Raw genomic sequence first — 23,802 nt, 5'->3', positions numbered from 1 at the left:
TAAGGAGGCTTAGAAAACTATAGCTGACAATTAGTGGCCCTGACTGAATAGGTAATGTGTGGTTGAACAGGTAGTTATTTGTACCTTTTCTTTGCATGTCAGTATGTTGAATTAGGTGCTTGTGAAATATTGCAGAAGAATACCACTGGCAAAGGATTCTTGCTAGAGTGAGTTGTTTTCTTACATGAACAGTAACAGAGAATCCAGGGAAAGAAATTTCCACTATTGGAGTGTACACAAGGAAGCAAAAATCTATTTACCTGGACAGAACAGGCTGTACTGAGGTGCTCTGGCCCCTCTGCATGTTTGCACATGCCCAAAACACAATAAGAAAGCAAATGTGAGATTAAAAATGTTAGGAGTAGAGAAGTTAGAAGCCAGCTCCCCGGTAACTGGTAAAAGGCAGGCTGCAGTTGTGAATCCTGCCACCACAGCCCTCGCTTTGTCAGCTGCTGCCTCTGCTGCTGGCCAGGATTTTGGTCAAGTCACTTGAGATTCACGCTGGCACGCTCCAGCACTTCCCATCTCTCGGGTTTATGGAAGCTCCCAGCTCCAGCTGGGCAGGATGAACCCTAGGCTGTGAAGCAAGGGTCCGGCGGGGACCCTTGGTCATGAGTTAAGCTGTGGGGAGGGGGTTTCATGGCTGGACGCTGGGGCTCCCACCTCCTGCATCCACCCAGGGACGTGAGCAGGGCCCCCCGGGCACTGCCGCGGGAGGACAGCATCCAATGGATACAGAACTGCTGGTGTGTGTGGTGTCATGGAAAGTCCTGGGGGGGGGAAGTTGGGGTGATTTTGCTGTGAAAAGCTAAGAGGGAGTTTTGAAAGCTGTGATCTAAAAATGTTCTGTTTTCCTTATCTTAAAAAAGGAATTTCAAAAATGAAACTGACCATTTGTGCCGTGGATTAAAAAAGGAATTTCAAAAATGAAACTGAACATCTGTGCCATGGTAGACAGGCATTTTTGTCAAGTTTTGTTGGTATCTGGGGTTTTATTTCTGTTAAAGTAAAATGTGAAGGGCATAATATTGACAAGACTATTACAATTATAATTTGAAATAATTTCCATTTTACACTGAAACTGACAATTTTAAAATTCTAATTTAGCAAGTCAGTTTAAGACTGTCAATTTTTCACAGTTATAATTAAGTAGATCTAAATTCATCCTTGAAATCTGTGGAGATGATGACAGGGAAATCAGATATATATTCTAGCCAAACTAGGGAAGAGAAGCTCAAACTGGGGGGGAGCTGTGAGGTTTACCTCTTGACAAGCTTCCTCTTGTTGATTTGGGTTTCACACCACATAATCTGTGATTGTCTCCCATCCACAAAACATGTACAAGAAAGATTTTTTCCTTTTGTCTCTTGTTTCTTTTGTCTTCTGTAAAGCAGAAGCTTTCTCCCGCCTGCATATACAGCATCAGGGGCTTTCACCTCAGCTGTATTGTCAAAGTGCCATTGTAATATAAATCATAAAATATAGTTTTAAGATGAAAGATTTTTTTACATCTAGAGTGTGATGGCCATGTGTGCACACAAGGGAAAATTATTTGTGAGAATTTTGAGGGGAAAAATGTGATTAAGAGCCATGTTGCTAGTGGGTAAAAAGAGTCAGAAACATAAGGATAAAAATCCTGTCTCAGATGTGATTTATAACTATTCAAATCAGGCTCAAGACTTCAGACAATAGAGAAGTGAAAGCAGAAACTGCACAACAGAGAGCAGGCAGCAAGGCAAGGAACTGTGTTGGAAAAATGAATGAAATAAGTTATGACTGTGAAGCCCTGTGGGGAGTTTGGCCAGCCAGGAAACCAAATCAGTCCTTGCACTTTCCATTCTTTTTTCCTATTTGGCTCTGACAGAGGAAAGTATAATATATTAATATACAACTTCATCTCAAGTTGGGTTTTTTTTTGCATATCACTACTTTAATTAGAAAGTAAAATATTCTCAGCATGTCTGCTGGGCTAAGCAGTCAAAAACCTGGGCTGTTATCTGACTTTGGCAGCTGAAAGGGGGCTGTGGAGAACATAAAACTTGCCCTGACTTCAGTGAGGAACGACAGAAAAATCAGGCGGGCAGGTCTGATAGATGAGCGGCAGCTTGTATTCAGCATGGGAAGACAACAGGGTCTCTAAACAAGCTGCACTCTGTGTGGTCCTTCCCAAGGCTCCGTGTTTCAGAATTACTTTATTAAAGAGCAAGGTCACCATGATTAATTGTACAACCAGTATAACTTCTTTGCTCTGCTGGATAATTACCGCTCTATGTTTCTGTTTGCAGTGGATGCGAAGGCAAGTGTTGCACGGCATAATGTGGCCAATTCTTCCCTGAAGACAATGGAGCAGAGCCCCCCTCCCGAGGCGGGCGGGCAGAGCCTCGGGAGCGCTGCCAGGAGCACTCGGCCATCTGCTAAATCCTGCTCTGTCTTCACGTTTTCATGGTCTGTACCAGGGCGTACTGAAGATCCAGCTACAGATTCATCAGTTGGATCGGCAAAACTTGATGTCAGTGTGGGGGCACCCGGGGTGAACAAAGCGCTGAGTGACAGCGCGGAGGATCCCGCGGCAGCTGTGCGGGAGGAAGACGCGGATAAAAACCTGACCCGGGCCCCGCCAGCAGCATCGCTTTGTGACATCGACCTCGCAGCATCCGCGACACCTGAGGGAGAGGATGTGGCCATCTCAAAGCCAAAACAAGTGACCTTCTTTGAAAGGATCTTCAAACTGGAGAAGGAGAAAGAAAAAACACAAATTGATTCCCAGGAGGAACGGCAGGCTTCAGACCTTCCCAACGGGCGTGCAGCCGCAGAAGAGGCGGCTGGGCTACAGAGCACATCCAATGGTGTCCCACAAGGGAAGGCAAGTGATTGAACAGGAATATCCATTTCGCTCTTAATGAAACCTCTTAGGAGTATTAATAGCTCAGGACAACTTGATGTTGTGATGGTTGTGTGAATGAATCAGTGTTGGTCTCAAGATTACTGCAGGTACCCCCTGCGGCGGTGGCTGACAGGGGTGGGAGGAGAACCAACGGCGGAGTGGTAATGGCTCCGATGGCTGCCTCGGGACTAAGCGCTGGCATCTGCCCTCCGGTTTAAGTTCATTTGTATTTCTCTGAATGGTTTGGGCAAGATAGCTCTGTTCATGCTCCAAATGCCAGGATGATGAACAGCAGCCAGCTATGAATAAAAGCAAAAATACCTGAAAGTAAAACTGTTTCTTACACTTTAGGAGCTTGGAGTTAGACAATTGGTTAAAGAAATTCTTTAGCGTGTTTTGTGCCCTTCTTAAAACAGTCACTCTTCTTGGGCAATAGCTGCTTGCTGCATACCTTACCAGAATAAGGAATATGCACTAGCAATTTTTGCACTTTTAGCTACTGTAACACAACTGCTATTGACTTCACTGGAGAGGTGCTGGTATACATTAACTGGTGGTCTAGCTCAAATCCTGTCCAATATCAGGAACAGGAGGGAGAAACTAGCTGCACGGCCCCCTCGTTAGAATCCATGTGTAAATGCTGGTTTAATAGTAACTGCTTTTATCAGCTTCTTTCAGGCTTACAAATTAGACTGCTGTATGATCACGTTCTTTGAACAGTGTTGAACATCATTCACTGCTTGCACTGACAACATTGCAGGTTGTCTCCAGAAGTCTCTTCAATTCCTATTGTTCTAGCTTGTCTTCTCTATCCCTTATCTCCTCAAAGTTGAAGATCACATTTCTTGTATAAACTTACAAATTGTAATATTTCCCTGAAGATTCATTTGTAAGATTAAACAGCTGCACTTTTGACCATTGCCCTTCCAAAGTGGCACCTATCGGTAATATTTCAGACAGCTATATATGTGCATTTACATAATCTGTAGTCTCAACCTGGCAGAATATCAAGTCATTCACTACATAAACAGAACAGGCTGAATAATTCAGAATGAATAATCTATTCAGTGCATACTGGCACTTCTGTTTGTAGCTTAAGACTGAAGCTTTTCAACACTGTAAATTCCTGCAGATATTTTCGATTAATACACACAAAGAATAAATTTTGCCTGTGGCTCGCAAGAATTGTTACATTTACAATCAAATGCAAAACTCATAATTTCCTATTTTGCTGTGATTGCAAACTACTGAGTGTCAAAGGTCACAGTTTGTGCTGAGGGAGTAGCTCAGTGTGAAACTCCTTCTGTAATGAAATAACAATCTGAAAGAGCTCTAACCAGAAGTTGGAGTTAAACATTTTCTGGTAGCAAATAAATAGTTGTGTTGGGAAAGCTCAAGTAAGCGTTTGTAACAAGCAACCACTGGGGGACAGGACAAGATAACCTAAATCTTATTCTGCTGGTTCAAACAGACACTACATGCACTGTTCTTTCAGTTCAAGGTTTTTATATCAATAATGCTTATTAATTTAGAATTTTGTTCCAGTCTTCATCTTATACCTATCCACATCCTGAACCTCACTGATGGGAATAATCTGGAAATCCCAGGCACTCACCAGTGGGAGGTGGTTTGGTATGTGTGTCCGTGTTTGCAGGATCCCAGCCCACACAACAGCTTTTTGGTGCCTGGGTGCCTGCTTGAGGACAGGTCCCCTGTTTACCAGAAGTGCCTGTACGTGTTTAACACGTGTGTTTAAAGCTGTACCACTGAAAATCTTTGAGGACTCACAAAATTGGGGTTCAAGTTGCTCAGTGTAAATGACAGTGGCAGAACCGTATCCCAGGGGAGAGTGAAATTTTACCCTTATTCTTGAATTTCCAGGCTATAATTTTTGTATTTCATTCCTCAGAGATGAAAAGGGTTATATGTTGGGGGCAGAGAGGATTTAAGGACCTTTTCTGGGAAAAATAGATCCAATAAACACTTCTGATTTGTTGCCAAACTTAAACTCCATTTCTGAGACAAAGGCTGGCTCTGCCTTGCAGCACAGTTGCCTTCTGTTCCCTCTAAAGTTGCTTGTTGTCATGTAGGATGAGAGAATGACCAAGTCTAATTTAATTGCTGTTACTGTAGTAACTGTAAACTGTTACCAAATAATCATACTAAAAATCCAGATATTGCTGCCAACAGTTTTTTTTATTGGTGCACTATGACCTGTAGTATCTGTAAAAGCTCAAAGCAAAGTTTCCCTGAATTGAGTGCCAACACAAAACAAACAGCATTGCTGGTAAGTCAGAGAGAGGCTCCACAGTTGTAGCTTTAAGAGCTTCACAAACATTCTGTGTTTGGTGAACCACTCTTTATTTTTGTGGTCTACAAAACTACATTCAGAACACAGCATAATTAAAACAAGGACAGAATTCATGAATTCATGAAGCATTTACTATGTAAGCCAAAGAAAAGATAAATTATATGCCTGAAATGTTTCACTGAGCCATGATTCATACAAACAAAAGTGCTGGCAGGGAGATATTCTTTTGATATGTTTTTCTAATGGGTGAACTGAAACTACAGTTGAAGTATTTAAGGTGTTTATTACCCCAAAATTTTGCTCCCTAAAGAAATGAACATTTACACAGTATCTGTTAACTTCTAATACTGAGTTTCCCCTGTTATTTCTAGAGCTTTCTTTCATTATTTGCCTCTGGGGGTCTGCACAGCACATTATGAGCGAGCTGCTGCAGAGGTTTTTGTGGTTATTTGACCATGGCTCTGAAAACGGGATACAGCAGGACTCCACATTATCTCTCCCTGATTTATATGCTGATAGCCTGAGTCTGTGCTCCTTCCTACAGCAGAATTCCCACAAAAGCACAGGATGGATCACAGCATCTATCTATGTCCAGATTTGAGCTGTATCTCGGTAGCTACCAGCAGCCTTGGCTCGGGATCCTGGCGCAGGGTTCTGTGCAGTAGCGGGTCATTACGGGGCCCCTTCGTGCTCTGCAAGTCAGAGTTCAGGGATTTTTGGCCAGCGACATGCTTCAAGCTCTGTGTGGGCTTCAATAGCTTTCACATCTGCTGGGCAAAGTGTGGCTTTAGTGGGGACATACCCTGGAACCCCCAGTGCTGCCGGGGTGGTACCTGTCACCCCTGGAGCTGTCCCAGGTGGTGTCTGCTGCTGACAATGCTGTGTTTGCTCAGTGCTCAGCAAAAAGATCCCTTCCCCCTAAACAGGGTGCAACACCAGAGCTTGGAGTTTTGTATGTTAAAAAAAAAAAAAAAAATTGCTTATTTTTGACTGATAACATCAATTAGCAAAGAGTTGGATAGCACTAAGTACTTCGGTAATAAAGCTAGTATTGTTTGGCAACATATCTTCTGCCTCCTGCTTCTCTGGTCTCTTGCCTCACGCCTTTGTTGCCCCTTTTTAATATCTGAAATAGTGCCAGCATTTTTTGTATGACCAGAGCTCTTCAGATGGCATCCCTGGAAGCCTGGCTGCCAAAGCTGGCGTGGCCACGCGTGTTCTGCATGGGACAGATTGTTCTTGGAGCTGCCGTGGCCCCTGGCTGGCAGCTGGACAAAGTGGTGTGTTCGGCCCTTGTGAGAAACTTCTAAATAGCCTGTTGAAGCACTCTGAACTACTGTGCTGTGTTTCTTCCTGGGTAAACTTGGAAAATGGTGGGTGGAGAATTAGAAGTCTGTTCTTGCAAGTAAAACCTTGTGTATTTTAACCCCTTAAATGCTGCATGGAGACTGGCCACTCCACGCTCATCTTTCCTGATGCCAAATTATCCCTCTGAAGTTTTCACTCATTTATGCATCTTCAGCTTACTCCTTCCTTTAGTGACCTACAGAAATATACGTCCTCTGCGAATCCTATACAAATTTTTTTTTTAAACCTCCTGGTACAAGGAAAGATTCTCAAGGTTACAGTTTAACATTTTCCTCATAAAAATGGCATTTAACCAGTATGTCTAATCAGTAGGTTAGGAAAAAGCCCTTTGTGTCATTTGGACCTCCAGGTAGAGTTTTGAGAGGCAGTGATTCAAAGATGCTTTTTCCTGGAGACATCTGTTTTATTTCTTGTCCTATTTCTACATCTAGAGTAATCTGGGCATCTGGTATCCCAACTGCTGCTTCTCTGGTTGCTGTTTCCTAAGTGACGAGGTGTGTACTGCTGCTGAAATAGTTGGGGATGATAACTTCTGCTGAAGACATACGGCAGTGCTGTGATTGTCCATTCAATAATGGCTCCAATCCTCTACCAAAGTGGAGGCCACCATCATACTAGGCACCATTTACTTTAATAATTGACAGATCTGGCCCTGCTCTTACAATGTAGACAGACAAAAGGCAAAAGGATTCTTGGTAACAGACTTGGATACTAGCCAGATGTAATACTCTTTAAATGTTAAAAAGGGAAATGCTGAACGTGACTTAAGGACTTGTCTCAAGCTGCTCTCTCCTGCATAAAGCTTGTGTTGGCTTCACCTGTGCAGGCTCAAGGCAAAAGTGGCCAGAATGGTAAAGTCAGCATAAAAGGGAGCCAAGCTCTCCCAAACTGGTCTAAAATGAGTTTTTTAAAAAACAGACGCTTAGGTGTCTAAACAGAAACTGAGTAACTTCCGAATATTATATACTTAAGTGCCTGAGCACCAGGAAAGCATTTTTGGGCTCTGGGAAGTGTAATTCCAGGAAGAGAGGAGGCAGCTCCATCTGACTCAGAAGAATTACTTTGGGTTGTTGGTTTTTTCATTCTTTTAATCTGTACTGTGTTTGTGTTTGCTAGATTGAAACTATTTCTGGAATTGCAGAATACAGAGTATTGGAAGCAATCTCTGGTACAATCACACACTGAGCCGTCAAAGGCCAAAATCTCAGTGTTTGTTCCTATTTGCAAGTTTAGCCTTGAAAAGAGAAAAGTGGCGTTGTTTGGGGTGCTGTCTGCAAGTTTGCTTGTGTTTGTTACACTTGGTGGCTGAGAACAGTGTTCCTCCAACCAATGACAAATGTAGAATATATTAGAAAAGAGGGGAAGAGGTATAAATGCTCAATTGTTCTAAATACGTAGGCTGGAGAAGTATGGTTGGAATTAGGGTTGTGACTCTCAGAGCAACATAATGCAAGTCACAAATGTTACTTTTGCATTCCACTGGAAATTAAGTGAGCTAGGACTGAGGAAACTCTGCCCCCTTATTTTTTTTTTGTTTAGGAGATAGATGACTGCAACCAAAAAGACGTACGACAGGACTCAGCAGGTGTCAGTGGTCTCACTGCTGAGCAACCTGAGAAGGCAGAGGTGAACCAATACAACCCCCAGCCAGCTGCTGCAGTGGACAACTCCGTCATGAGTTTCCTTAAAACACTGGTAAGTTTTTGCCTTTCATTTTCATTTCTAGGCTGTCCTTTAAATTGCTTATAAAAATCCCATGGGGACATGTTGAACTGAATGCAATGTGTTCACTGTCATGGGCATTGAGAAGGAATGGAGCCAAACAGATGCCTTGGAGAGGTACTTTAGAGTGACAGAGATGTGTAGGTACTACGCAGTTACGATCAAATGATGATGACTTACTCTGGAAGCTTCCTCTTCTGCACATATACTTGTAGACCTGGAGATATTTAGCCATCTTAATATTTTCTGCACATTGAAACTTTTTGGAAAAATGTCTAAAAGATCATTTTTATGGATTAATTGGATGTATAAGCTTGAAAAATATATCTTTGGTTCAGATACTTTTCAATTTAGCTGTTGACTTTAAGTTGCTATCAAGAAACATTTATAATATAAACTTTTCTATATGTGGAGGGGAAGCAATATTTGTACTTTTTACCTTTGTGCTTGAAAGAACTGCTAGTTTCAAACAGATAAGCTTTCAGATCTTTTGAAAGATTGAGATGGGTGTGACTAGGGTTTTTTTTCTCAAATATATTTTAGGTCTCCCCAAGCAAAGCTGAAGCCAAAAGTGATTCTGAAGACAAGGTAGGCAGATTCCTCTTTCTGTGACTGATCACTAAATGTTTTTGACGCAGGGCAGGACCAGGACTTGCAGGGAGAGCTGCCCTTCCCTGACCGTAAGGGATTCTTCCCTTTACATGCAGAGATGAGGATCAGGTTTTGTAAGCAGGGTGAATTGACCACTTGAGCTGTTCTAATACAGTGCATTAGCCTGACTGCAAGTGTTTGTTCTTGTGGGGAGCTGAAATGTGTATTGGCTGGACAGGAACAGAACCAGTCTGAGAAACTCCTCTGTGTAATGGGCAGATGTGGCCCCTTGCTTTGCTCTTTACAAATCATTTGTTCTTGGATTCCACTGGCAAGAGGAAACTTGTTGTTAGCATCCATGAGTAGTGATGGTCTTTCATACATTAATTCAGATAAGCTTCAATATTATAGCTTTTAATTTGTTATTATAGATACAGAAAATATCAGGTTGACCCAATGTATTTACTAAACTTAAAACCAAAATACAAACATAAAAACCTCCCACAAAACTACAACCAAACAAAAAAAACCAGTGGAAAAACCTAAACTGTAAAAATTTGAAGTTGAAAATATAATCTTTTAAAACAGAAAAATGCAGGTGTTTGAAGATTTCTCCTTTCTGCTTCTTTCCTGTTGAGTTAGCACCAAGGCATAGTTTCAACAGGAGTGAAACAATTTGTTTAAGCTGCCTTCTATCTTCTGGCATTTCAGTGGCCTACAGGCGTATCACTGACTGTCTGCACAACTGGGAACTTCCAGATTAAATGTCTTTTACATGTTCTTATGACTATGATAACTGCAGTTTCTCTCGCAATACCTGTGATAAAATATAATTAACACATAAAGAAGAAAAGCTTAAAGGAAATGGTCTTTCCAGGCAGCTGTCAGATAACCAGAATCACTATTGGCATTATCAACATTTTTGTTTTCATTCCTTTTTTTTTTTCCTTTTGTCCCATTCAATTTTTATATAGCCTGGTACCAAAATGGTGAAGTCAGTACATGGGGGATACACATCACTCCTTGTTTTATAGCTCAATAATTCTGCAAATTGTCGGCCAGAACTGAGGTCTTCCAAGATATCCAGAAGAGGTAGTTATCAAATTGCACTGCTTCAGTGAGATTTTTCAACAACTTCTGAAAAATACAGTTGTTAGCCCTGTTTGCATACCTGACTTTATCAAACGCACCCATGTGCTCCTGTAACAGGTGATGGTTGGTACAGGTGTACTGTAATTTGGAAATAAATATGCTGTTTGGGTTTGGTTTGCTATCACGCCTGTGAGGGTAAACAAACCCAGATGACTAGCAGGATAAGCAAACTCATTATATAGAGGTTAAATGGGAGTCGATTTTTATGAAGAGTTCCTTTATCTTCACTAATTTTTTTCCTTATACAAGGAGTGATGTTTTCACTCCATTAAAGGAAAAATATATTAAAAAGGCTAACCTGGCAGCTGCCAGATAGAAAAGCTGCGGATTTTACAGCTGATACATACAATGAAATAGCAGTAATTTTCCCCTTGAGAAATAACTCCTGTCTTAATGGTAAAGCTGTGTTCTGTGTGCAGTCTGAGCCTCTCCCGGGTGCTGCGGGGCTTTCGCGTGGCTCGGCTGGCACAGGGACCGCTGTGCCTGAGTCCTGCTCACACTTTCATTTTGGCTGCTTACACACCCCCTTCAGAGGGAGGAGCTGGGTCTGTCACACGAGGACTGGCACATTCCCAGTGTCTCAGCAGTGCTCTCCCACGGCACAGAGGACAGAAAAGCTTTCTTGTAACTCTGAGGAGCATCCCCAGCCCACCTCAGCTTTGCAAAGCCCGATGCAATGTGCTGTCATCAGCCATGCCTCCGGCTTTAACCAGCTGGGTAAAGATGTGTGCTTTCAGCAGCCTGGGCACACCCTTAGTGGTTGTCATTTCTGTGTGTAAACACAAGAGTTTAATATGAGCCGAGTCATGCCTCGTTGGATTAAATGATCCTTTGCAAGTTTATCCTAACCAGCACGGCAGTCAGGTCAGATCTGCCCTGGACCATCTAGCTGACCCTTCTGTAGCAGACCCTGACTTGTGCCCACATCACTGTGTGTTTGGGAATAGTGGGAATGGCACAGGGTACAGCATGGAAAAATGGCCAGTTCTGATGCCACGGACCCCAGCCTCTTCCTAGTACAAAACACTGTGTAAGAAGCATGGCTCTGGGTGTTTGGGAATAGTGGGAATGGCACAGGGTACAGCATGGAAAAATGGCCAGTTCTGATGCCACGGACCCCAGCCTCTTCCTAGTACAAAACACTGCGTAAGAAGCATGGCTCTGCACTGAATGAAACAGTCTTGAGAGCAAGATCTCAGCTTCACATGCCCATGTGTGTTACATGCTCTGCTCTGGACCTTTCCTCCTATTAGTTGTGGTCAACTACGGTGCTTGATGCTTCACGTAGTGAATACTGCAGGCTGATTGATTCTTTGGAGTTCGGGTCTCTTCATCATTCCTGGAAGTTTTTGTCAACCCATTTTAAAGCTTTTTACTGATTGGAAGCTTTTTTTTTTTTTGCTTTGTTTAAGTGTAAAAGAAAACAGAATGAAACTTGCAAAGGGAGAAGCTAATTAGAGAGTGAACACTTGAGTCACCACTCATTGAAATATGATTTTTAAAATTTGTGTTTCTTTGCTATATGTGGGACCAATTCTTAATTAAATCAGAAAATAAACTGTCTAAGGGAGATCAGAATGAAGTCCAGGATACTAGCAAGCAGTAAGTAAAAGAAATACTCCGTCCTCCTTTGTACTAGGTAATCAAAGGCATCTTCCTGCTTTAAAACCTGATGCTGTGAGACACTGAAGAGTGAAGAATGCTGCCCCATATTGTTTGTGATTAATCATATATTGTGGGCATATGCACAGTGTAGGTACCATAGAACAGACTCTTGTGTTAACTTGTTTGTATGTTGAAGCTCAGTTAAGCAACTTTGGAAACCTGTGTCTGTGTCCTTCTCCTTTTCTTTTGTTATTGCAAAGTTGAAAATGCTGGGGAATGAAGGGAAAACCCTGATTGTTCATAAGAGGAAAACACAAGCTTTTTTCCTGGACTGACAAATCCAGAGGGTTGTGTTGAAGATTTGGGGTGGGGGGGAAATAGGAACAGAGAAATTCTCAAGAGGTTCTTGAATTTGGAAATGTATTTTTTCAATGTTGTGAAAAGTTAAATGGAACATTTTAGGAAATGTCATGCAAGTGTTTCCAAGACTTGTAGAAAAGGTGTATATTTGAATAGGCCCCCCTCTATCCTATGCAGGGTAATTTATTCTGCACTGAGCTGCAGGTAGTTTTTTTTAAATAGCTTCACACCGCTTTTTCCATCTAGATGTTGATACGAATGTTTTTCTTTAATTTATAGCTCTTTGCAGTGGAATTTCAATGTGCTGCCCAGATGTTTAGAGATCTAGTCTGTAATGTCAGTGGGCAATGATTCCCAAAATAAGGGTCTTGTGTAGACATTCCCAATGGCATGAAAAGGAAGCAGTGCTTTCTGCTTCAACACCTTTAGTATCAGTCTATCATTACTATTTTTCTGATACTTTTATTTCTAACTTATTTCATGAATATTAGTGCAAATTTGAAATATTTTATGTAGTATATATCATGAATATTCATACTGTTCTTTTCCTAAATAATGCGTTACGCAAAACATTTTGAAGTCCCTATAATACTGCAATAAAAAGCATGAAGGTATTTTCAAAGATTTTTATATCTGTCTATTCTAAGCTTATGAGTAGCCATCTGGATTTGGAAATTATGAATTTAAAATGCAGAAGTCTCAGTGGGATTTGGGTCTCAGCTGAATGAAGATTGGATGGGAGGGGACAAACTGGTTTAGTTTTGAGTCAACTGGATTGCCGTAGCTTTTGTGTTTCTTTCACTACTCACATGAAAGAAAGGAGAACTGAGTGACCACTCAGAAGAAAACATAATTCATTGTGTAGGGGAAGAAAGGAATGTTTGTTTTTAATGCTACATGTATGAGTGCTTGAATGTTTTCTGTGAACCAAATAATAACTTTGCAATAAACACTCAACTTCAAATGCTGTTGTACAAAAGGGATCGAAAGCGGAGAAAGGCCATGGTGGGCAAGCTGCTCCGAAGACAGCGGCAGAATCCCCAACTAAAGGAGCCAAGAAAAAGAAGGCAGAGAGTCCCAAGCTAGGACACAGTACCTTTAGTAAACTCTTTAGGCATAAGGTCTGTATGAAACCAACAAGAGCAGAACCCTGAGCAGTAACAGATGGCTTCTGTCACAGAGCAAAGTAACTGAAATCAGCATCTGGCCAGCTGTGCTGTGCTCTGAAAACAATGGGTGTGAGCACTCCTGTGCCATGCATTATAAAAACCATCTTCATGTGCAACGTTTCTCTTGTTATACCATCTGTGAATTCAGGATTCTGAAACAATTCCTCTCACCTTCCCTGCTACATGCTTCTCAGTTACACTTACTAATGCTGGCTAAACCTCCCTGGATGCTTAAAATAAAAATAAAATAAAAGGTACTAACAGCAAAGAATTATGTAGATACTGAACAGCACCTATGGTTGTAGGACAGGTTTAAGACCTCAGTCCAACTACAATTAAGGCTTTCTGATCCACATTGCTTTAACATGCTCTGTCATGTGGTTAAAACTGTGATTTGGTGAATTGGGGAATCTGATATGGCACAGAGAAGGTCGGAACATGGAATTTCCTTCAGGAATAGTTACTTTTCAGTGAAAACAAGAAAAGTAATTGATTGATTTTTAAGTTTAGGTTGGATGGAAAAAGTTTGGGTTTCAAGGATACTTTAAAGTTATTCAAAATGTACATTTTTCCTGCACATTTTTCCTGGTTTGGAGAACATTAGCTCTTATCTTGGGGGAAAAAAAAGAAAATCACTGAAAGATTTTCATCAGCGTTGCTCTCAAGGTCCACATTTGGGCATTTCTGCATTTTCTGAAGTTAATCTGATGTTCTGTGGCAAAGCAGCAGAGAATTGTAGCTTTTTAGCCCAAAGAATGTAGAAGAAAGACCCTTCCACTGGGGGAGGAAAGTAATTAATATTTAATCCTCACTCAAAACACCCACATGGAATTTCTGGTGAGTAGGGGGCTTTATAATCAAGGGCAGAAGGCAAAGGGAGTTCTTTAAGACATTTTCAGAACAAAATTTCTTTCCACTGTCTTCTCATTTCTGAGATAAAAATGTCATCTGCATGTCACTGAAGGAATAATCATCTTCCCAAAGCATTTAAGTCTGCAGTTCTTGCCAACAGCTTCAAGATCTCATATCTACTACATTGATAGCTAATAGTTTTGATATTTAATACAATTAAAATATGAATTGCTTGTTCATAATGAATTAGGGCTTCCTGCTAGGTAAAAAAAAAAAAATACCTGGCTAGCATCTCCTATAATAGTTCAAAATCTTGTAAAGAGTTGTTGGGAGAGATGATTGGTTTTCATTAGGCTATCTGATAGAATTTTAAAGGCTTTTGGTCTGTACAGTTATCTCAAAGGAATACAACAGCACTAAATTTTTACAGTCATAAAATCTGTTGTCTAAAACATCATTACTTTTAATAGTTTTTTCTTGTTTCTAAGTTTATTTTCTCATCTTTCTGTCTACTTACACAATACAGAAGCAATATGTGGGCTATCCATTTTCTTAACATGTCATAAATGAGATGGAATAAAATGGTGCCAACAGTTTGCTTGTAGGGCTGAATGAAAGCGGAAATTCAAATTGGAGCAGTGATATGACAGGCAAGGCCTGAAGATATCACTTCTAGTACAGAGGGGGGAAAAAAAGTAGTTCTATTTATCTCTTTTCATTTGAAATGCCTTAGCATGATGTGTCAACTAGATAAATAGGTAATAAATTCCTTTATCTTATTATTTTAATATACGTAATCATATTTAATTTTAAGCATTTCACTCTTTTCTGAACATTCTGCCTCTGCAAGTCTTCCAAAATGCACTTCTTGGTATGTTAGTTAGAAAAGATTTACTGTTAGGTTAACAAACATTGATTTTTGTGTCCTGTGTTTACGTAAATACTAACTTTAAAGCAACTTGTACTGAAGCCAGCTCATGGCATTACACTAGCTTTCACCACTTTCTCTGGATCTTTCTCACTAGATCTAACCACAAAAAGAAGTTCTTGGTTCCTGCAAAATACCTCTCACCTATTCTTTCAAGAAATCAGCAGAGTGTCTGTCAGGCTGCCTAAACCCAGGGGTGCTGGGCACTCATTTATTGGAGTTTGTGGTTTGCTGCTCCTCTTCTTGTACAGCTCAGACACTCATCTCCAGCGTAAGCTATGCTGGCTGTTGGGGTCAATAGATACTGATGTGTGTCCCTGGCTAGAAAGGAGTTAAACTGGATCTCTCCTGGCTTCATGTATTTTCGTGAAACCAGGAGACCATCACTGTGAATTTTTTTTTATTTTTTTTTTTTTTTTTACAAATGAGTAATTCCACCTAATGCACAAATGGGAGTGGATGGAATAATCCAGCCTCCAGCACCTTCAGAGGTTCTCTTTGTAGAGATGTAGCTCCTGCTTCTAAGTTATAAAGCCACTGCTGTTCTGTGCCCTGCACTTCCAGGCACTCATCTGCCTGTGTTTGGTATCCCAGAAAGCAAATCTGCCTGCTTTGAAGGTGACATGAGCACATCCCTCACTGGTATGCAGTTCCCCCCATGGGAAAGACCCAGCTCTGGCTTGTACGTGTGCACTGAAAGTTGCACACGCAGACCCAGCTCAGAAAAAACAAAAATCTCTGCTAATCTTAAAACCATGTGTAATGTCTTAACTGAAGAAACTGGGAATGCATGTGTAAATTCATGTGTTTTTAAAGAACAAGTTGAGGGCTGCAAGCATGGTAGCACGAAGCAGGCTGCGATGCTCTGCAGGTAGAAGGATGGGCGCTGGCAGTCCCAGCAGGCAGCCCCCCCTCTGCCTGGGTGGTTTCCATGGTTGCAGGAGCCAGGACTTTCGCAAACATTCACTAAAAATAAAATAATTTGTGACACAGACAATTCCTGAACTGTGTAACTGTGAGCGCTGACATTGCCAGAGACAGACTTGTCTTTGTGTTTTGTTTCCCTTCAGGCTGCGAAAGAGACCCAACAGACACCTAACACCAAAGTGAGTAGGATGATTCCAGTTATCTGTATGAATAGCGCCGTCAAAGAGGAATAATTCTTGCTGTCGTTTTCAGTCTCAAAGACACTGTTTTAATTTCTTAATCCATTAATCATCTCTGTTATGAAGGGTGGGTTGTTATGTAATTTGCTTTGTCTGTTCAAGACATTACCCCATTCGGAAGGACGGGGCTGATGCGCTGCAGCCTGTTGCTTGCCGTGCCCTGGGCAGGGGGGTCCCTGCACGCTGACCTCTGGGACCAGCTGATGCCTGGACGTGCTGCAAGTGTCTTGTCCTTCACCCATTTCCAATAGCCTGTGTGTTCATGTTGTTTTCTAGAGCACTGAACAGCAGCCGGTTACCTCTGTAAAACCAGACAAAAATGTCCCCTCCTCTCAAGAGCCACAGGTCACTAAACAGAGCACAAAAGCCCCTGAGCCGGCAGCCCAACAGCAGGCAGCGGCCAGCGAAGCCCCCAAAGAGGCAACGAAGGAGAAAGCAGCATCCACCCCTATGCCACTGAGCAAGCTCTTCTGGAAAAAGGTATGTCTGGATTCCAGAGCCGGTCCGTCCCACAGATCCATCTGCACACAAAGGCTAGTTGTCGCTAAGCACAGTAACGCAGTCATGTCTGCAAAGCTGAGCGTGTCCCACTTGCTAAATGCGTGAGGGGCACAAATTATACATGCAGTTATAAATGCATACGTTACCGTTTGCATCTACGTAATGGCAGTTAGACCTCTGCAGAAGAATCTTGAAAAACTGTGGACTGTTGGTGCTATTTTTGAATGATATTATGGAAGAAGGAATATTACGCTGTCAATTTAACACGGTTGTTAAAAATCCTATAGAGATATAGAATTCTGTATCATTAATACTATATCATTAATAGAGATATAGTCATAAAAATACGTCTCATTTTTATGAGAACTGTTTAGTTTAGTTCTAAATGTCTGAAAACCTGCAATCTGGTGGGTTTATCCTTAGCCAGTAAAAAAAGTTTCATACCAGAGTGGATCAGTTTTTAAGTTTGGTGGTTGAGGTCGATTGCTTGGGAAGACATATTTTTCCTCGGGATAAATAATGATTTCAACTAAAATTAGGACTAACTTTGAAAACATGGTTCCTGTTTCCATGACCCTCAGTGGTTAACAAGCTGAAGGCTTATTCTTTCCTCACTTCATTTAAGAGAAGAGCTGTATGAAACTTTACTGGATCCCTGTATGTTGAATAACTGCCTTCCTGGGCTTCTGTTCAAGTTCAAATCCCAGAAATGAAATGTTTCCAAACACACAGATGCTGACTGAGCGGCTAGCCCTGCAGCTTCTTGAGCTGTATCTTCTCCACTGGGCAGTGATACTGGAGATACAGTTTGGGTACATTGCTTACATTAAAAAAAAATATATATATATATATTTTAGATATTTACAGAATAAACTGTCTTAAACACAATCTAAGCTTGAAACATTTGTTACTTGGGACTTAATTTCCTGTGGAACTGGGTGAATCAAGTATTTAAAATGGGAGGAAAGTTGTGAAGAAGAGGGAGACGGAGGTTTTATATATAGTTGTTATTGCTACAGAAACCTCCTCTTCTGTCTGAGTACTCTGGGTTATTTGAAAGCAGAGATGGGAAGCAGGATGTATGCTGAACATCAGGATGAAATAAGGGAAAAAAAGCCTTCCGGCAGACGGCTGCATGCAGCTTCAGTGTAAAATTGAGAGGAATAAATCTAGTCTGAAGTTCAGTATTTTGATGATGAAGTAATAAGGCCTTTTGTATATTTGAGAAAGAAAGAAAAAAGCATGTGAGAAGGGAAAGGGGTTTTTTCTGAAAAATAGTGAAAAACCACTCCTGGCAGGGAGGGATTGGTGGTGATGGTTGGTTTAACCAAAAAAAAAAAGAATCCAATAAGGTTTTGGTAAGATTTCAAAACCTTTCTTTGTCAGATTAACCCAAACTAACGTAGCTATAGATACTTTTTACTGCTCTGAATAATGCAGGTTCTGCCCACACTGAACACCAGCTCCCATCCATATTATAGCAAAGATAAACTAGGTCTAGGTACCCACCCTGTGTCTTTTTAACTTTACAACCATCTTCATGTGAAGTTCTGGGATCTCAAACATCTCAAAGGTATAAACCTTGCATCAAAATTCTGCTTGTTTATAATATTGGGTTTAACTTATCCTACATCATCATTAACATAAAGCTGCTTACATCAGTGAATAGAAAGTGCAGAGAACTCTCTACAACTCTGAGCAGGTTTTGGTTGCTACCAAAAATATCAAGGGTTAGTTAAATCATTTATCCAAATGCACTGAGCTAAAATAGCACACAAAATCTGACTTTTAACTTTGTAAAATGAGGCCATTTCTGCTTAGTTAGAACTTTTTGAGTCTGGAATCATCCTGAGATCAAATGTTTTTGCAAGTTTTCTGGAGTAAATTTCTGCAGTAGAGAACTGAATTTGGAAAGGATTAAAAAAAAAAAAAAAAGTCTGCCTGCTTGAGCATTGAATCCTTGCCTATAAAAGGCTGATGTTGCTTTACTGTATTTTCTTGACAGAGAATAATATTATATTTCCTTTGATGAAAGTCCTTGGTGCCACCATCAGCTTGAAGAAAAAGATAGATGTAAAAAAAAAAAAAAAAAAATCGTTAGACTACAGGTTAGCTTCCAACTCAGCTTGTTTTGAGGATTGAGTCTTTTTTTTCCTCCAGCGATTTTACCTTTTTTTTCTTTTCTTTTCTCCTGGTACTCTTAATATAGTGCCCTTTTGCTAGAGTAGAGAATCGAAGCTAGCCGCTGTTCCAAATAGGTGCATGACTCAGCCATGTAGTTTTTCTTTTTGAACTAACAAATAGCAACCACAACACCCAACAGATCCAGGATTCGGATCCAACTGCTCTCTTTCCAGGCAGTCTCTCAAATATCTATCTTCTGATGAGCTTTCACTTCAAAGTGAAGCTAACAAAGTGCCTGTCGGCACACTGCAGTTAATGCTGCTGCTCTGCCTACAGACAAACAAATATCTAAAAGGAAAAAAAAAATCCTTATTCAACTCCTCAGATAGAAACCACTTCAGCTGTGCTCGCCCCACGGCCCCATCCGTCTGCACAAGAATTTTCGCAACTGTTACTCAAATGTTTGTCACACAAGCATTTTTTTTTTCAAATACTAAGGAATATTAATAGAAAAGTACAGTTAGTAATTTCATGTATGTGTGTTGGAAACCTGGTTTTCAAGACGTTGTAGATATCTGATCAGGGCAGAGAAACATGACGCTTTCTTCGTATCTGATCAAAGCACGCCAGTAAATGATGGAGGAAAGCGATCGAGGGAGCATTACTTTGACTGCTCTGTGAATTACCTTTAAAGTGGGTGTATTTTTTAAAGACTAGAAGTTTAAGCTGTTGCAATTCTGTTGGCATACAAATACAGAAAAAATCATGCCCTTTTTCCTGAGGAATATTTATGCACTGATAGTAGAGACAGCAGACTGGTTAGCTATTCAGTGAAGCAGAGTAACACCTTTTATTGCTGAGCCTATAGGCATACTCTGCCACAGGGAAAGCAAAAATAAATATTTGGGTGGAGTGTGTGAGATAAATGTTAAAATTACCCAGGAATTATCAATTTCCCGCAGCAGTTTGCCTGTTCACATCCTGGAATACACCACCTACCAGGCAGGAGAGAAGGAGATTCTGGCCATTTTTTGCCAGATAAAGGGATGAAAAAGTTTAATGAGAATTCCCCCTGGCTGAGGGAGTGATGAGGATAACAAGCAATGGGCTCTTGGGATCATTTCACCAGCTGGCTGCTGGGGTAGCTGCCATCCATACAGCAGGGCAGGACCCGAACCTCCCCAGCCCAGCAAATAAAACCAACAGGGCTGATGAGCCAGAACCATACCCCCGGGCTGTGCACAGACCAGTGGTTTAACCAGACCTGACAGGGGTTAATACCAGCTGGGTGACAGTCTGAGCTGTCACAGCTCAAGCTCTGCTGAGTGGCACCTCCAGGCAGCAGCCGCAGGTCCCAGGGCTGCAGGGTGGAGGTCCAGGAGCATGGTGATGACTAAAGATGAGCTGCCTTCACTGCAGCAACCTCTGTGCATCAGCACAGGAGGGCAGGAAGGTGGGGTAAAGGCGCTCGAACCCTCTCTGCTTCCTGCCTGTGAGCTGCGGGAACAGGTCTCGAGCATGACTGCTCTTTTAAGTGGAAATTTCTTGAGCAAAAGGTCATCTCTCATATATATCATTAAGATAAAACAACAACTGCTCCATAAAGAAGGCATCAGCCGAGTAAAACAGAAGAACTGTTCCCTGAGTCTAATGAATGCAGCGGAGAACGCTGGTTCAGACTCTAGCACAAGCTCAAAGCAGGGCATAGTGTTTACCTCAATTTTGAGGAAAGATGCAGCAAGCAAAAGGAAAACTCCCATCAAAGTCATCCACGGCACAAAAAAAGTTACACTCTCATAAGGCAATAACCTGTATGGTCAGAAATCTAGATAAGAAAATGGTATAGTAACAGTTCCCCAAAGCAATAAGAGGGTTTGTAAGAACCAGAAGACTAGACACAGACTTTCCACCATAACTGCTCTAAGTAAGCTTATTACTAAAAGAAAATTAGGGACACTGCCATTTAAGAGCTGGAAGAATGCTTCCCAAATATAATGAAATAAAGAGCCTAGTAAAATATCAACTACAGCTAGCAAAGATAAATTGAGTCACAAAACTTGATATTTTTTTTTCTCCCAGAGGAAGTAAAGAAACTGAACCCATTGCTCTAGAGAACAGTTCAGGTTAGTGTAACATCGTTCAAAGTTTATTGACTTTATCTTTGGAAGCTCTTCCTATGACACTTTCAATTCCTGCTAGAAACACCTTAGCCATTCCCTTGAATGTACAAAAGAAAAATTTTCTTGCAGTTTCTTAGAGGAAACAGGGACAAAAATGAAAAGCTCTGTTCTTAAAAGTATGTCAGCAAACCTTCTTGGCTGGAAGGCTTTTCAGCCCTGCTGAAAGGCCACAGGCATCCTCTGCATCTCAAGTACACAATGTACCATAGTCACACGTCATCTGCCTCCAAGAGTCTGCCATCACGGCAGTCTTATTTGAGAGGATCTTGTCATGTCTCTAGAGTTTCCTTTTGTCCCAGCATACCTGAATACCATATTCTGATTGCACAAAAATTGTGGATCCTCCAGCCTTGGAGAGATACTGAAAGCTCAATGTGAGGAGTTCCTCAGCAACCTGGTGCAGCTCCTGCTTTGAGCGGGAAGTGGGAGTAGCCCTCCAGAGATATCTTTGAGATCACAAAATTGTGAAAGAATATTCAGCATCAGTTAATTCAGTCTTAGAGAGGGTTGTGTATATGAGAATGATTCCTGGAGATAATTACAAGACAGCTACCATAAAATGTTTAATGGGAAGCCTAAGATCTCTAGCAAGATAACCTGCAGCTTCTGCAACAGCTTTGATATACCTTGCAGAGTACCACATTGACTGCATGGGTAGATTGGATATCCAAGTTTAAAAAAAAAAAAAAAAATCAAAATCAGATATTCTAGATCAGAATTTAAACTTTGCTAAAACCTTCTATGGAATCCATCAAGAAACATACAATAAGTCTCTGATTACTTTAAACAAATCAATCTGAATCGTTGCCTATTACTTAGCTCTTTATTTGAACAGACAGTGCTTTTTTGAGTTTGGCATCTCGCTCCGGGATGCATTTGTTATCAGCAGTGACACTAACGCCATTGCATAGGCAGAGCTTGAGAGACAAAACTCATCTGGGCTGCAGCTGTAACAGCACAGCAGCAATAGGATTGCAAACTGCAATCTTTGAACAATGAGCTCCCAGAAGCTAGGTTGCTCCTTTATTGAGCCACTGTTTCAAGTCATGCAATGAATCATTTCCTTCAAGCAAATAGATGTTGAATTGATTATATGTTTGTGTGAATAGGCAGAAATATAGATTAAAATTATTATAGATTATCTCAGCAATGTTCATAAATATAAATTAAATCTACAATTCTGTGGGGAAGCAGGCTGTGCCGCAGTCATCTCGGGCAGCAGGGAACAAGGAATATTTATTCCCTCATCATTCTTCTCTCCCCCACCCCTAAAATGTTCATTTCTTCCACAAAAGAGAAGTAAAGAACAAAGCAAAACCTCTCATGCTGCTGCAGAAGTCCATGTGGGGACTCACCTTGCATGCGGGGTCCCCCCAAGTCAAAAAGAATACGATAGATCTAAAATGTATAATATTGAGAGAAAAAATGCACAAATACATTGAATGGCTCCTGTATGAAGAACTACATAGACTAGGATTTTTTTTTTTTTTTTAATCTCAGAAAGGAGTTGGGAGAAAAGCAGATGACAGCAGCACACAGAATGACGGCTGTAACATAAAGGGTGAACAGGAAAGATCAGTCCTTGCTCAAAATAAAAGCAGTAGAGTATCAAATAAAATTATTTGGTGACAAACAAAAATAAAGTACTTAAAAAAAAAAAACCTTTAGCTGTCAAATTCTTTGCCATGGGATGCTGCTGGCTGTCAGGGATGTATATTAATTCAGAAACTGTTTAACCAAATTTCTGTAGAAAAAAAAAAACATCAAGGGCTATTAAACTCAAGTTGCTACATCACTGAGTTAAAGATGATTGGAAATGTATATGAGGGCAGTAGTATGTAAACTGCTGCTGGTGGCAGCATCCCTTTTTCACAACTCAGAGTCAGGTCTGGGGCTGTGATGAATCTTTGGTGTTATCTTTTAAATTGTTCTTGTGTTCATGTGGCTAAAACTACTTTGGGCAAAATAACTATGCGTATGCATTAAATGTGAGTTCTTACATGTAAAAATTGTGAAATATAAATCACTGAGATTTACTTGCAGCAGTTCTTTCCTATAGTAACCATAATACACATTTCAGCTGTAAGAAGGCTGTATTTTTAAGCAGCAACACGTGTTGAAATGCCAACACCTGGGGTAACTGCGTCTGTTTGATTTGGTGTTGGAGGCTGAGGGTGTAACTCACCCTGTTTTTATAATGTTCTGCATCTTGCTGCAGTAGGCTGAAAAATGATAAAGGGCTTGCTTCAGGTCAAATTACCTGGTTATTAGCATAATAGCTTCTTTTTATGGCAGAAAGGAAGATACTTCTTTATACAGTTACAGTGGGCTGGGAATTAATTAGCGGTTCTTGAGGGCACAGAAGAAAATCCCACCATCCTAATATACTCTTTTGAATTGAAATTAATCAAATTCCTGGAGAAACGTGTACAGATCCAGTAAAGCTGAGAATGCTTTCATGCTGCATTTGTTCCTGATGTACCGACTCACTGAACACTTTGATTGTAACCTCTTAAAAAACAAACCAAAAAAATCACACACAAACAAAAAACCACAAACAAAAAAAGTCTGATTTTTTTTTTCTTTCTTAATATTTGCAAAACAACCCAGAACGCATCAGAAGAAGCGGAGATCATAAGCAATGAGAAAGCAGAGGTGTCTCTAGAAGCGGTGGCTGGTGACAAGGACGAGAGCAGGAGCCCCGAGGCTGCGGAGGCGAGACCCAGGAGAGAGGAGAGCAAAACCCCCAAGGCCAACCTGCGGAAGTTTTTTAAGCTGGTAAGTGCCAAGGGCTCAGAGTGAGGTGCTCGCTGCCTGGCTGGGGGTGATAGCTCTTGACAAGGTGCGGGAGTGCAGCCCTGCCCGCTTCCAGAGGGGCGGGCGCAGCTG

The 23,802-nt window shown here is 41.1% G+C and overlaps 1 protein-coding gene across 1 annotated transcript; it reads left to right on the top strand.

Annotated features, from left to right (window-relative positions):
- Positions 1 to 2,285: 2,285 nt before the first annotated feature.
- On the top strand, positions 2,286 to 23,711 carry BCAS1 (breast carcinoma amplified sequence 1; the record flags this gene model as incomplete). The annotated part of the gene is made up of 7 exons (XM_010087164.1): positions 2,286 to 2,863; positions 8,103 to 8,258; positions 8,829 to 8,873; positions 12,974 to 13,114; positions 16,013 to 16,048; positions 16,385 to 16,588; positions 23,524 to 23,711. Coding segments are annotated over 7 exons (1,348 nt in total), but the record flags the coding sequence as incomplete, so codon positions are not given.
- Positions 23,712 to 23,802: the final 91 nt, after the last annotated feature.

Source organism: Pterocles gutturalis, unplaced genomic scaffold (assembly GCF_000699245.1).
Source record: "Pterocles gutturalis isolate BGI_N339 unplaced genomic scaffold, ASM69924v1 scaffold49211, whole genome shotgun sequence".
Taxonomy (NCBI): domain Eukaryota; kingdom Metazoa; phylum Chordata; class Aves; order Pterocliformes; family Pteroclidae; genus Pterocles; species Pterocles gutturalis.
Note: the sequence above shows the minus strand (reverse complement) of the source record. Positions and strands in the feature narration are given on the sequence as shown.